Source organism: Aplidium turbinatum, chromosome 3 (assembly GCF_918807975.1).
Source record: "Aplidium turbinatum chromosome 3, kaAplTurb1.1, whole genome shotgun sequence".
NCBI lineage: Eukaryota > Metazoa > Chordata > Ascidiacea > Aplousobranchia > Polyclinidae > Aplidium > Aplidium turbinatum.
The window spans coordinates 45,212,429-45,227,829 of NC_137474.1; the positions used below are offsets into that span (position 1 = coordinate 45,212,429).

General features: G+C 37.9%; 1 protein-coding gene across 1 annotated transcript; it reads left to right on the top strand.

Annotated features, from left to right (window-relative positions):
- Window positions 1-1,994: 1,994 nt before the first annotated feature.
- Window positions 1,995-15,051, top strand: LOC145766341 (synapse-associated protein 1-like). Its single transcript, XM_082578033.1, has 11 exons — window positions 1,995-2,232; window positions 2,585-2,663; window positions 2,921-3,034; window positions 3,130-3,233; window positions 6,250-6,313; window positions 6,632-6,708; window positions 7,104-7,243; window positions 11,556-11,765; window positions 12,222-12,300; window positions 12,909-13,061; window positions 13,534-15,051. The coding sequence occupies exons 1-11, from the start codon at window positions 2,044-2,046 to the stop codon at window positions 13,621-13,623; spliced, it is 1,299 nt and encodes a 432-aa protein (XP_082434159.1). The 5' UTR covers window positions 1,995-2,043; the 3' UTR covers window positions 13,624-15,051.
- The last annotated feature ends 350 nt before the right edge of the window (window positions 15,052-15,401 follow it).

The following is a 15,401-nucleotide window of genomic DNA, read 5'->3' on the forward strand; positions in this document are numbered from 1 at the left end:
TCAATTCTCAGTGTTTGTCATACAATTGCAATGTAGCCACCTGGTTTTTTTTATATTATATACCATACAATCTGAGTATGAAGCAGAATCAATTAATGAATTACTGCAGGTCAGTCTTCGTCATAGGTTTTTCACTGTTGATTTATGCAATCTCGTTCTTATTACAAAGAGTAGTATAATTTTTATTTCTGCTTTAAAGTTTGAATCCTTTTGAAAGTTCAAGTGTTTTTATTTCATGGTTGATTTGTGGTTATTATATTGTTGAGTTGTTTTTTTTTTGCTATTTTGCCATAGGTATTAATGCTTCTACCTAGCGATCCACCTTAAACACTCATAAACAGACCAAATTTTCTTAATCGGATAAACATTGCACCAGTTGCAAAATGTTCCTCAGCACTGAATGAGAAAACTTATGACATTTTAAAAGTCAGTGGTCGGCCTAGTAAAAAAATTGGCATGGTGATTGGCCATTCATTTATAGGCTAAGGTACGATTGTACGTACATGTTATAAATACATGTTCATAACATTACCTGGTTGTTGCAGTTTATAATAAGATTTGAGAGTTCTTTATCATTTCTTCCTGGTCTTACTAAGTTTGGTTGAAAACAATAGTATGTACTTGTTTCATATTTGTGAAAGTTGGCATGTAGATGCTACGTGAATCTTAAATGCGTGGTTTGTCTTGAAGTCATGCTATGACAAAACCTGACTAGTATTCAATTATTTTATTTTAAAATCGGAAGTTATGGACAAATGTTTAAGCTTCAATCACCACTGTATCATATTTTCTTAGATTCTTAAGACATTTCTTTTCACAGTGTGTTAGATTGCAGGGTAATTCCAAGAAGGTGTGGTAATTCCAGCTTAATGTGCATTATTTTGCTTGTGAATTACTACTTGGGCTGATAAAACCAGCTGTGTAGACCTACTCTATGTTGTGTTCATATATTTTATCGCCTGTCCATGTTTTGACTATTCATGCAAAATTTAACTTTATCCTGATATAAGCACCCAGGGTCCCAGAGAGGTATGATATATGAGCAATTGAGCATTAAGCATCTATAACTTTGACACTGAAAACTTTTGGAAGACATATTATATATATAATATACATTAGTAGAGTGGTGGTACTGGTCACTGTGACCTGTATGTTTTATGTATATAATACCGTACCTGCTGAGAGTTGGTGAAGAAGCATTTAACAGCCAACCACTGACTAAAGAGTAAGCAGTGCAAAAACTTTAGGAACTTACATATAGTGTTTGAAACCAATCAACCGATGTGACGTTAGCTCATGCAGTATTTGTGTGTTCTTCTTTAGCATACCAACTGTCTGTAGATATTTTCGTGAACATTTTGATACGATTTTAAATTTCTTCATGATTGTAGTGAAATTGTATTTGGCATATACTCCTTCAATACTGTTGTTAACGTATATAATATGTAATAATATGTCTCTGTTGAAGCCTGTTGCTGATACTTATGCTACACAATGTCATTTCTAGTTCTAGAGTTATTGACAACTTCATGTCAGCCAAGAGAATGTATAATATATATATGATATGAGAACAATTGAATATTTCATGTTATTCACAATTATATATATATATACCCCTTGTAGTTGTCATAATAACACCAACAGCAGTTGTTTCTTCAGACAAGCTTGCTAAGATAATCTTGCAATGCTGTTGTTCACTGACATTTAATTATTGTATGTACTGTTAGGAAATTTATTACTTAAATTTATAAAACGTTAATGTCATTTTCTTGAAATTGTAGTGCGGTGTGTGAGTACTTGTATGAGCATTGTCACCATTGCCTGACTTCATATTGAAGTGCAGCCATATGAGGGTCAGTTGTACTTATTGGATGAGATGTTTCATTCCTAACTTTAGTTTAAGGTTGTTTAGTACTATTTTTTACTGTTGATTGATTTGCACCGCATTGCCTGTTATGCATTTATGTAACGACACACTGTTAATATACAGCAAGGTTTATGCTTTAAGTGTTGATTGTGTTTGGTTAGTTGTGTATTGTGAAGATGGCAATGTTCAATTCTAATTTGACGTCAAGTATCTCCGGTTGGTTTTCCAATGCTTTCCAACCCAGCCCAAATGAAAAGACTGAAGATGAAACCAAACAAGATAATGTTCCGCAAGAAAGTGAAGAAACACCTGCCAGTGATGACCAAGTCAATAATAAAGATGAAACAGTCGAAGAACCAAAAAACGTAAGTGTGCTTTTGTTTTAATTTACAGTGGTTAAGCTATAGTCATAGTTTTGGTTTTTATGATAATCTCGATCAATATTCAACTTTTTTTGCAGATTATTATACATATATAATTTTTTTTAATTAGATTTCTTTTTTAGGTTTTTTTGCAGATTAAATTAATCTAGTTATAATGTTTAATATCTTTTGAGGTATTTCCGATTTATTGCTTGTGCATATTTTTCAATACCTTCTGATGATCCCCTTAAGATGAAACAGGCTGTAGATTTTTTTTTCAATTTTTATATATATTTTCGATTTGAGCTGTGCAACCGAGAATATGCTGATTTAAATTGAAATATAAACTCTGTAGGAAGAAGCAAGCGAAAGTAATCCCGAGGCAGGCGATGAGGAGGACGAAAAAGAAATTGTTGACATCGACAAAAGCCGAAGTAGAATAATGTCTTCAGATATATTTTAGTTTTAATTGAAATGGTTCGTTGATACTGGCTGGTTGTAAAAACATAATTTGCTTAAATTGTTTATTGGTATAGTATCAAAGTAATTGGCTTTTGACTTGTGTTTTTATAATTTTTGATTTCTGTCTTCAAAACTGATTTGTTTCAAGTGTTGTTAGTTTTTGTGCTGCTTGTTTATCGCTGTGAACGAACAGGGCAATACCTCGATAACTGAGGGTATTGTATTTTAGCGGAGGATCCAGAACAAAAAGATACCACTGGTGTAGTGTTGGATAAAGAACATGTGCAGAAAAAAATTGCCGAAGAAACGCAAAAAATGATGCAGTCTGCCAAGACATTTGGAAGTGAGTTTTTGAGAAAGTGTTTAAAAAGTCGTCAATCAGGATGTTCATGTGTTTGTTTGCAGCACAATCCACTACTTTTGTTTCATAAATTTCAGCTTATTTGTTCGGAGTTGCTAGCGAGGCAGGCAAGAAGGTGTCTACCACCGTCAACGAAACCGCTTCCACTTTAAAGAAAACCGTTGAAGATTTCGAAGAAAAGGTGATTTGTTGATTTTAAAAAGAACCATTAGTTTAATTTTGCAGTTAATGTAATAACCTGAAACGTTTATGTCGACAACTTGTTTCATATGACAACCTAACAACTATTTATTATATTGATGCACATAGGCGCCGACTTTTATTTTTGCACGGGGTGGCGGATAGCACAATATGGCAACCTAAAAACTTTCAAACTGCATGTTTTTGTTTGATTTTTACTAAGCGTGTTTCGTAGATGCAATTGTCTTTTCACGCTTGAATTTAGCTCGATAATTTACAAAGTAACTTTAAAACAAAGCACAGGAGGTATGTCGTGAATTTTATTGTTACGTTGCTGCTCTGACACTTAACATTTGGCAAAAGTATTTTTGCGAACAGCAGCTCTGTCAATCCAACTGTTAATCAACTGGTCAAGTTGTAACCGTGAAGCTTCAGCTTGATAAATATTTAAAATTAGGACGTGGTTCAATCGCTGTTGCGTCATAATGGTAGATCGCAAGTAGGTTTTTATGCGCCTGAGTGCACTAAACGATCGCTCCGCCTCGCAGGTGGTGGAAGGCAACAATAAGTATACTGTATTTTCACAATACAGACCACGTTTGGAAGCATTAATGAAATTGTTTCATTGCTTGCAAATAGATCAAGCAGTTGCGACATAGTTGAAACAAAAATCTGTTTTTGCTGTTGAAAACTTTCCAGCTGTTGCAATTCCAGACGCAGAAGCGTTGGGTTTATGTCATCTTTATAGGCTATGTGGCAGCGACATTTTCAAAAGCAGCTCTGTTCTCTTCCGATGCTTGATCCTTGGCAAGCAGAATTGTTTCCATGTCATTGATCGTTTTCATGTCCTGCTGTGAATAACGTGACAAAAGTGAAGAAGAACACTGTTTAAATACGTCTAAATAAATGCTTTGGTAGTAAGCATCTACGGTAGAAAAAAACGGTTGCTGTTGCTGGTCATCGAAAGATCTTGCAGTACGTCTACCACGGCCACGCGGCAAAGATGGCAACTGCAAACCCATATCAACAGCTGATTTTTTACATGTGTCGAACAACGCAAATGCCTCACTTTCTGTTGCTGCATTTTAAAAAACTGTTGATGATACGGCTTCCAGTAATTCACGTACCTTTCCGACATTGATCCCACGTTTCTGAACAGCGATATGTACAGGGCTTAAAATAAGCAAAAGCTTTTGCAGGACACGCAAGGAAAAGTAAACGTCAAAATTCTCCATGGATCAAACATGGCTAGTGGCATTGTTTCGAGTGACAGCATCCATGCCATCTTCTTTCGATGCCGTGTCAAGCCAATCTAGTATGACCTCATACTGGTCAAGAAATGCATTTACGGCTGGGAGCTGCATTACCCAGCGTGTGGTACAGAGAGGGCGCAATGAAGGCGAGGAAGAAGATTCATATATCTTCATGAAATCATTAAATTTTGCCAGTCTTTTCGGAGATGCTTTTATAAAATTAACAACAGCACCTAACACTGATATTGCATGCAGTCCTTGTTTAGTGGATTTGAATTCAGGCGTTCGGTCACTTTCATGCTGGCTGAAATCCTGACTATACGCAACAAAAAATGACTCAATGGAGGGCTGCAATTTTGAACGCTTTTGTAGGTGGCATCTTTAAGCTGAATAAAACTGGAATGTCGGCGAAAACTTTTACTGGACTTTTCGTATTTTTTTCTATGATGTAACAAGCAACTCCTATGTCAGACCAATAAATTCCCGCCTCAGACTTTTACAGGACGACTTTTCGTAATTTTTTCTATGATGTAACAAGCAACTCCTATGTCAGACCAATAAATTCCCGCTTCACAGTTTGTCACGCATTGACACGCAATATTACTGCATGAAGTAGATAACAAAGTAGAAATTAAAGCATGAAGTAGATGACAGTACAGAGTACACTCCAATTGAAATTGGAAAATAATTCAAAATGCAAAATCTTGAGTAATTGAAAAAGGTTGCTTTTATTATTGGGAATTGGCAGAGGGTGTAGCTTTCCTTGAATAGAATCATGTAAACGTGTAAATTTGCAGAACGTTAAAACTGCTACTTTACTAAGTGCACTTTTTAAATAAAACTCAAAAAGTTTCGAAAATTGCATTTTTTTTAATGAAATTTGAAAATAGATATTCATTTAGGGGGTGGAGCTATCAATCATCGAGATAATTTTATTTCCAAGTATTTTATAGCTGTCATAATTTATAGCGATATTATGAGCAGTTTAAAATTTTTCAAAAAAGATTTTTGAGGGAGGCCCATGGAAAGATCATATTTTATTGATTAACAAATCCCATTGTAAACCTAATAAATGTAACAATGACTTATGACAAGTAACAAATAAAACAATCGCAACAACAAGGAAAAAAACTCGTAGCCACGTGTTGCGTAATCTTCACGTAGCTTGCTTGTTGTTACGCGAGTATCATGCTTGTGACAAAAACAATCATTTTCTTCGCAATACTGTATTGGTTCACCTCTTGCTTTACCTTGACTTGAAGCGAAAACCAATGATCAAAAAAAGATTTAAACGTCCGTTCAAATTACATTTATTTGCAGTAAGTAATGTAACCTAAACGGGGTGGCTGCCACCCCGCCACAGCGGTTACGGGGTGGCGTGGCCACCCCGTAACCCCGTAAGTCGGCGCCAGTGTTGATGCAGCTTTAGTATAGAATTGACTTTGTTGACTTGAATTGACTAGCAGAAACATATAAAACTTGAATACAGTAACACCAACGGATTTATTGTGTTTTTTTAAGACACGTGGATTAAAGCTTCAGGCTACACTACATTTATTTCTGACGAAGTCGCTTTGTGTCAAGACAAAAACGTTCGAATTTGTCTTGATTTCATTACTTGCTTTTCTTTGTGTGCCCAAACAAACCAATGACAAATCTGTTTGTTCACAACAGACATAGCAAGTGTGGTGCTATACCCAAAGTATTTTGGTGGCCTTGCATTTCCTGCCATTTAGCTCGTGTATTAACTTTCGATACTTTTAGTCAATCCTCGGTGATTTGAACCGGGAGCAAAAGGAATTCATCCAGAGAAAACGAGAGAAGCAAGGTACGTTGTTAGTTGGTGGAGAAAGTTGATCAAGAACTGAAGCTACCAAGCGGTATAGATACGATATCAGTTATAAGTTATTTCCTGATAAGCTGGTTCTGCAAACCTAACAAAATTTCCTCATCATAGAGCGCTTAGCTTACTCTGTTTGCCACAAAAACATAAAACGAATTAACATAACTAGATTCAGTTAGATTTGTTGACTTTTTTTTATTTTGATGATTAACAGAAGAAACATTATATCAATAATTAGAAAGTCTTTGCTGTTCAGTGTGTTTTTGTAGTGATCCTCTTGTAGCATCTTCTTTCCTCCTCCAGGTGATGGAGCAGTTCCTCCATGGATGGGATATCATGAAGAGGAGACGATGAAGCAGCAAATCCTTGCTCTTTCATCGGTATTTATCTTCATTGTTATCCTACTGTTTAGAGAGATAGAGCGCTCTAGTTGGTGACAAAGTGGAATTAACCTCAAACGTGGCAGACGCCTTGCACGGAAACGATCGGTCAGCCACCACAGCTGATGATTGTAGCGCTTGTCACTCGGTGGGCCGATGGTGGTGATGCATATGCACCACCGTTTAGTCTGCACTTTGCGCACTTATTTCAGCGTCGGGCCCATCAGTAGGTTATTTAACAATGCAATGAAACTATAGGCAGGCATTTTTTGTACGTGTGATATTAATCCCATGTCTACGACCTACACATTTCTATGCACGTCCTCCAGATGAACGCCTTCCTCTTCTTTCTAATTGACGTAGAATTCATTAATGTATTCTTGGCTGCTTTTCAGGATTCCAGGAACTTCCTACGCAGCCCTCCCGCTGGCGTCCAGTTCCAATTCGATTTCCAGCAGATGTTTCCGGTTGCTATGGCGACGCTGAAGGAGGACGAAAACCTGACAAAGATGCGATTTCACCTCGTCCCAACAAAGTAAGACTTCGTTGTTCAATGCTAGGTCACCGTGGTACATTCCCACACAAAAAATCCCGTCATTTTTACATTGAAACGTCTACAGACGTTGAATCAATGTGAAACTGACAGATTTTGCTGTCTGGTATTTGTGCTCCACCAGATTCTAAATATCCTGGAAAGTTCTTTTGTGACGCGATAAACAATGACTGTTCAATGGCAGGTTTGTTAAGCAGCTAAAAAACGCAACCGGGGCTTCCTTAAAAAGCTCTTCTTTCCAGTAATGGATGATGCGGCGACATCCACTGAAGATATTGTTGTACACTCTGCTCTAGTGACCAATGGAAATGCTCAGATCGCACTTCAAAGCAGGGGTGGGCAAGCTTTTTGTACTATAGACTAAAAACTTTTTAATCTTTGACAAGTGGGCCATGCGAGTATATGAAATGGACAAGAGTGTTAAGCTACAGATTATTAACAAACTGATTTGTTACAGTTACAGATCAATCATGTGATTGAACGAAGTTTAAACAATTGTTTAACTGTGACATAACAATAAAGCATAGACCCTACAACCCTTCATAACAAAATTTCAATAAGATAGAATGATTGTATGTGCATAAAAAAATGTAAAGAAATGGGTTAAATCATTCGTTTCTGCCAATATTACGCGTGCCAGATTAAATAACCGAACCGGCCGGATTTGGCGCGCGAGCCGTAATTTGCCCAAGTCACACTTTAAAGCCTGGTCGCTTGAAGCAGTTGCCTGATTCAAATCAACGGGCGGATTGCAAACACCATTGTTTAGCTGCTCTGCAATATATTAGAGACATGGTGCTTGAGTTTTAAATCTAAAAATCCTAACAAAAAGCGAAAGACTTTTATTTGATAAAATCAAGGCTGGTACATTAGGGCAGTGCTCTTCAACCTTTTTGTCTGTGGTACACCTTTTTTCAATTTTTAATAACTTCGTATACCTCACAAATAGCAATGTTTAATTGTGCATAGGAAGTAAAAAAAAACTAATAAATAATTAATTGTTTGTTAAAGTGATCATAGTAGTCTTGAACTGGGCACAAGAAACTACGCATGCAAAAGTGAAAAAAACGTCAAAATTGAAGTTGATTTAATGGCTAGCTTGTTGTTGCATTGTTTCGGCAAGTTGGACAAAACGTGGTGTTAGCTCTTTCTCTATTCCTTCCCGCATTAAAGAATCAATGTCAAGTATTTTGATTTAAATCAGTCCGTAGTTCCAATAATTCCTCATCCTCAGTTGATTCGTCATTAAATGGTTGGATAATCCACGAGTTTGCTTCCAAACATTGTTCGTTTTCTTCACGAAAATACGTACTCAAATTGTCGGCAAGTAATTTCAGGTGTCCAACAATAAAGGCAGACAAGTTATCTTCAGTACAAACGTCCTCAAACTCCCAGCTAGACTCTTTCATGTACAGGAAAGTCATTGAAGTTCCTCGACAAAGCATTCTCTTTCCAGAGTGCAATTTTCATCTTCAGCGCATTGATTTTGCTAGTTGACCGAAATATATTACCCACTCTCCCTTGAAGACTGATGTTCACTTGGTTCAAACGATCAAAAATCGACGCCAAGTATGCCAATTTTGCAATCCAGAATATGTCACAAAACTTGGAAGCCCTTGGGTCTCCGTGTTCAGTGTAAAATGCCCTTAATTGTTCGCAAAGTTCAAACACATGGGAAAGAACTTTCCCTCGCGATAGCCACCGTACCTTTGTCGTGTCTTCCACTATCACAGATCTAAGCTGTATACCTTTCGTATACCCTTCTCCAGCTGTATACCCTAGTTTTGATCTGGTATACACTTGGGTATACAGTATACCCGGTTGAAGAGCACTGCATTAGGGTATCCCATTTTTGGGCGACTTTTCAGGAAAAATAAGCTTTCGTCATATTCTAAATGAATTTTCAATGCTAAACTTAAAAATCAAGTTATTTTTTCATTATGACACCATCTTGAGGTGCCGTCTAGCGGATGTATTCAAATTTGGCCTTATCTCGAGAACGGTAAAAGATAGAGGGCTGGAACTGGTAGCAAAATAGCCGGAATGGTCGGTTTCCTATCTGCTTTCAATGCATTGTTAAGCGCGAACTGCAACAGAAAACAGGCTATTTAGAAAAAATGGCCTTTTGTTTATTTCCGTCTAAAAATAGCATTCAACCGACTAATCTGATCTACAACTATATTCGGCAATCACTGTGCGACGTATCATGTGGCGAAATGTCTACCATTTATGACGTAATAATACCATGTATCGGTGTTTGGCATGAAGCCTAATTACTAGGGCAACCAAAAGTCAATAAAGTCAAAATTTTTCTGCCTTGTTAAAATTTTATAAAACGTCTAGAAACTAAATTTCAGGTTGACACGAAGAGAGGTTTCAAAGTTATTAAGTCAAAAAAAAGTCAAATTTTTTGGTTAGGTCAAAAATTTTTTTAAACGTAGTTTTTCTTCTCTCTATTGATATTTTATTAAAGCTACACAGATACTGATTTTTTGTTGCAATTTATGTTGCTATTCTGACGTAATAATCCATTTGTTGCAATTTCTGTGGTAATAGCCTTGTTTCGCCCTGCCAAATTGGAAAATGGGACGAGATGATATTTCACCACATTTATATAGCCTGCTGAGGAACTCCCAAGCAACTTCTGTATCAGTAGTAAGAAGTTTCTCCATTTTAGAAAAAAAATTGGCGAGAGACAGGATTTTCAAAGGCGATAATGTGAAACATTACTTGATGTTGAAATATAATACTGCAGAACCCTCTCAGTAATTTAGGGATATTTAAAGACACTCCATATTTATCTTTTGCAGTTTTTCGAGTGATTTTCATTAGGCCTACATGTTCGTTAGCTGTGGTGTCATTGAGTCTTCCACATTTTTCTTTTATTTTATTAGAAAAAGAAGATATCCTTACCTTACGGTTTGATTTCTAACATGCTTTGTATTTCGCATTTGGGTTGCAAACGCAGAAAGTTATTGGTCAAAATTAGGTCAAAATTTGTAAATTATAAAGTCAAAATTTAAAGTTTTTAGGTCAAAAATTTGGTTGCCCTACTAATTACCATCGTTGTAAGTTTGTGGTTGAAGAGCTCGGAGAACGAAGGGGAAAACCAAAGAAAGATGCAAATAGGACAGAACAGGAGACTACGTTTGAGAATCTTTGGTTAACAGAATTCAAAAGCTATCAAAACCTAAGCCCAACGATATAAACATTCGCCATGACCTTAAAGTTTATATGACAATAGCTGCCAATCATTTAAACGACAAGACCTTGGATATTCTGAGCACAAAGAAGCAAAAGATTCTTTTCATCGCTTGTAATCACCAGTTTTTTTTGTTTAGTTTTAAGTGCGGTCGAATTAGCCATAACCAAATATACTGTACACAAGATATTAATTCTTGGTTCATGTCTTCTATTACAACCTGGAACAGTTCTTACGCAATAACAAAATCTTCGGAAATGACTTCACATGCACGGGCTCCATTATTTTTGTTTCGGCATTTTCGTGAAAATACTGAATTATGAAAACTCTGACATTTCTTCTCAACATATCTTTAACATCGGATATGACTCTGCGACTCCTGAAGTTCGTTACGCGATCCAAACAGTTTGGGAAGTTCTAGTTTATTGCATAGTACAACTTTATGAGAACATAGTGGTAAAAGCGCAACAATTGACCACAACATTAAGGTGTTGTGGCGCTGGTCGCTTCATAGAATTGATGATTCATGGAAACCCAACAACATCACATCCGGTACACCCTCCCAGCGTCTACAGACGTTGAATCAACGTAAACAAAAACTGATTTACTGGCTGGGTTATTATGATGGTTTATTGTTGTTAGTTGTGGGGGACTTGAAAGTTTCTTGATTCCAAGCATTAGCCTGAGAGCTGAATGCCGTAGGTTCGAAGCTGGAGATAGTCCACTTCCACTTCGCTTTTCATCATGGTCCACGGTGTTCTTGTAACGGAATAACCGCGCTCGTTGAGATAATGGTCTGTCAAATGATGCCATCTAGTCGGCTGCCTACATTCACCTGTACGACGTTTGACACCCGTCGAGAGCATGCAGCTGTGTCTTGGCAAAACACAAATGAATGCGAAGGTTAGCTGTCCTGGCTTTCCAGATTAAACTTTTATCAATTACTGTATCTAAATTTTAATTACCGGGCATGAGACATGATAAACAAAAATCAACATTTGTGTCTGTTACTGTGCGTCCCAGAACTTGTAATGTTGGTGATGTCACGTGTTACGTAGAGAGACTGAGAGTCATGCAACTCACTGTGTTTAGGATCAAAGAGGAGATTTTCTGGAGGAATTACTTTTATCGTATCTCCCTGATCAAGCAATCCGCCCAGCTTTCCACCCTCTCTGAGATGCAAAAGTCCACTGCTCCTGATGCGGGATCATCAGAGTCATCTGGCTCCTCCATAGTTGTTGTAGGGAGCACAGCCACCGGGACCACAATGAGCAGATCCAGCAGCTCCAAGTCACTTACCAAGTAGGTTCTCAGCAGGATATCTAAAGAGGGTCGGCCACACCACCGCTCAATCATGGGGAGATTATGGATTGTTTCGAAGCTAACTTAGTGCAGATATTAAGTTCTTAAAATATACTCTTGAAGTTATCGAATTAACTCATTCTCGACCAGCATCATTTTCACGTTGATGCATGATGCGAGGCTTTGTACAAAAAAGCAATAAATTTTTGATGCCTTTTAAAATGCTGGTCACTAGATGGAAACCGTTAAGGTTGTTGGGAATATGTTTAGGTTCTAGAAATTCGTATCAGAAATCGAACCCTTCAGAACCGCCTGAGTTTTCAGTTCAAAATGTGGAAAAAAACATTGAACGAGAAAGAATTAAACACAAAAGTCGTTAGATATTTTGAGAGTCTGTGGACTATTTTTTTTATTTTTTGTCTTATTTCATAGTTTCAATGAAGACTTTATTTCCAGGCCAGATGGTGAGTCAGCAAGTTCCAAGTCATCATTAAAGAGAAACGCTGAGTCACCTGATCTAACCGAACCATCTGACGTAAGATTTGTTATGATTGTTCCTTTAAAAGAACAATGATTTGTATCCATGTCGCATAGCGTGGCTGTAGCTACGTTCCAGATATCACCAAGAATTCATTGAGCCGTTTGTTGTAGGAACAATTCAATCAATTCAAGTACACGCTTTGGCTTGTTTGTTTGTTGAGAATAAGCTTGAAAGTTGTCAAAAAGTGCAATGATAATCCTGATGGACACCCAAACTTTTCTGCTAAATCGTGTTATATTTTTGTCATTGCGTCGTTGTTTGTTAAGTGACTGCGGCAAAGCTACTTTATCAAACGGCTGCAAGCAGTGTCGGTTTTCACTCAGTTGTTAGAAGACTGTACCATGCTTGATATGAAGCGATGGTGCTTGGCAGGCTTCGGGCGGAATCGCGAAAGGACGTGTCGTGCACTCTCATTGTTACTCAGAAATGACTATTGACTAACTTCATGGGACCACGATAGATGACAACCCGATCCAGTGAAGAATTCATTTGTCAATCGGAGATTAATTCTCGATCTCAAGAATCGAACCCACGGACACAAACTCTGGAACTGTGTCCATAACCAAGTTGTCCGAATGTCACAGAGTCTTCGTTTCTTCCAGGATCTTCCTCCTGCAGAGTTTGTGTCCGATGCCTTTGATCCTTCCACCTTGAATCCAGATGATTTGGAGCGGGAGATGAAAGAGCTTGGTATGGATGGAGAGAAGGATGATGGAATCCCTGGATGGGAGCAGGAGCTCCAGAAGGAGCTCCAGGTAAGATGAGTTGTTGGATTATGGAGGACAGTTGTTACCTCACGTTTTATTCTAGATGTTCTCTATGACAACATAGTTTTAAAATAATTTTTGAAATTTGAGGTTTTTGTTTCAAATCTGCAGATTTGATTTGAACAGCATTAAAGCTGTGTCAAAAAAAAATGTTGAAAGATGTAAACTAACTTCCTAAAAAGACTGATTAATTTGGCTGCTGACGGGGAATCTTTACTCTTTGTCTTTAATGTTTATCTATTCCTTGAAATAATTGCATTGAAGTGTCTTCGAAACTTAAACGAACAACCCAAGCCAGACTTCCAATGTGGATTATGATGTATAGTAGTTTAGTTCCTTAGCATCAGGAGCATTTTCCAGTAATGCTCCATGAGATTATGGGAGCATGATTTATTGAATTTCCTCCACTACATCTCACCCCGCCCTCCGGTTATTGACGCTCGTGTTTGCATCCATGCAGGATTACGAGGTGGTCCAGGATAATAACAAGGATGAGGTATGGGAGCAGGAGATCGAGAGCATGCTTACTGGGCACGACGCCGATCCATAAATGTTCAAAGACCTTTACACAAACATACAGCGACGATTCGTTCATTTTGGCTAAGGTCGGTTCACACCAGCCGACCATCACATGCTGTTGTTCATTATTACGTCATAATGTGCAGCGACTCGCTGATTGGTTGACAATCGACCCGCTGTCATCATACAAGCTTCAATGAGCCTGGCGTCGCTTTGCCCTCTTCCGTTCGTACTCATCTTTTTGCTCACGAAAACCATATCCGCTATTTCAATGTCTACTTATGTTAAAGTTATGTTGTTTTCATCTTGATGTGTATTGTGTAATATTTTCTTTGTTTAAGTTTCACTACAGTTGTTCCAATGTTATTATGACTTTGTCTGGCTATTGGTGTGTATTGTGACAATATCTTGCTTTTGAAGCTCATGTATGTTTATTGCAACGACTTGTACAGCAGATTAATGCAGTTTTGCGCAGAAAAAGATGTTTCAAAGACACTAAACTCCGCTCTCTATTCAATGGACAACTTTTTGGGGTTGTTAGATGAACGTAAGAAAATCTTTTCATGTTACTTTTAAAGTGTGACCATTAACCCGGCCAGCCGCTTATACAATGATTCTACTTCTGTCTTCAATGCAACGACGCAGAATGTCCACAAACGTTCACATATATTCAGGACATGTTGTACTGTACGTTCTGCCTTGATTGTTACTTGGGTTGATTCTAGGAGACTTCATCTTTGCAATAAAAAAGGTGCTTTTGAAATACGGCCCTATTGGTTTGCATGCCTTGTAGAGGCCTTGAACCATTGATGCTTGTCCGGTCATCGAGGTTGGTGCCATGGTCCAGTCATATTGTCATTCAACTTTTAACATTCCCTTTCTCCACAGCAAACATGAATTAACCCACAGCTTGGCCGCTGCTTTGTCTTGTGCATTTGTATCAATGCGGATTTTGTAATCGGACAGAAACGTTTGTTCAATGTTCGTACTCTTGATATTCTTCCCCTTTGTTTCAACGTTTCTTAATTTGCCGAGTCTCGATAGGAACTCTAGGATAGAAACTCGATAGGAACTCTCCACTCGGCAACAGTGGGGGACTGATCAAATATGACTCCATGGGAAGAAGGGCTGGGCATACTACTTTTTTGTATAAGGTTATTGGAACACGTTGAATACTTGGTCAGTTCCTCAACCAATTGCCTATATATACAGTACACTATACAGACCAACCAACCTTTACGTGCGTCAATTTCAAGTTGTTGATTTATAAAAATTCCTTTAAAAACCGTCGTCTCCTGATGTGTTGCGACTACCGTAATTCCAAGTTGACTGTATCGTTTCTGATTCTAAGTCTGGAATGATAGTTTAATGAATTGAAACTTTGTTTTTTGTTTGTTATGTTGTGGTGAAATTGCTATCTTTGGTGGATACTTATTGTGTACAAAAGCTCTCCCACAGATTCGCCTTGTGATTTTTGCCCGCAGTTAGACCGGTCGCTTTGACAGGGTGGAGCACCCAAGAGCTTCGATCCAATTACTTGTTTGGTTTATTAAGAATAATATTCCGTTTTGATTTCTACTCACTTCAAGGATGTTGCAGCAGAAGCGCATCAACCTTTCAAACGTACCCGGTTCAATCCCCTGACCGCTTCTAGTCCTAAGAACAACTTGTTATTTCAACTCCGCTCACTTACAGGCTGGCGCAATGGACAGCTTGCACAATATGACAACTATCAAATGAGCAGTACGGTTGGCAGGGTAAACCGGGATAAGTTCTGGCGCCAAAATACGTTTTTCGAGAGCCAAGAAT

Bases quoted from the DNA above. Each gene is read 5' to 3' on its own strand.
- LOC145766341 (XM_082578033.1), top strand. From the start codon at position 2,044: ATGGCAATGTTCAATTCTAATTTGACGTCAAGTATCTCCGGTTGGTTT. The intron at 2,233-2,584 runs GTAAGTGTGCTT...TAAACTCTGTAG, and splicing joins CAGTCGAAGAACCAAAAAAC to GAAGAAGCAAGCGAAAGTAA. The intron at 2,664-2,920 runs GTAGAATAATGT...ATTGTATTTTAG, and splicing joins TGACATCGACAAAAGCCGAA to CGGAGGATCCAGAACAAAAA.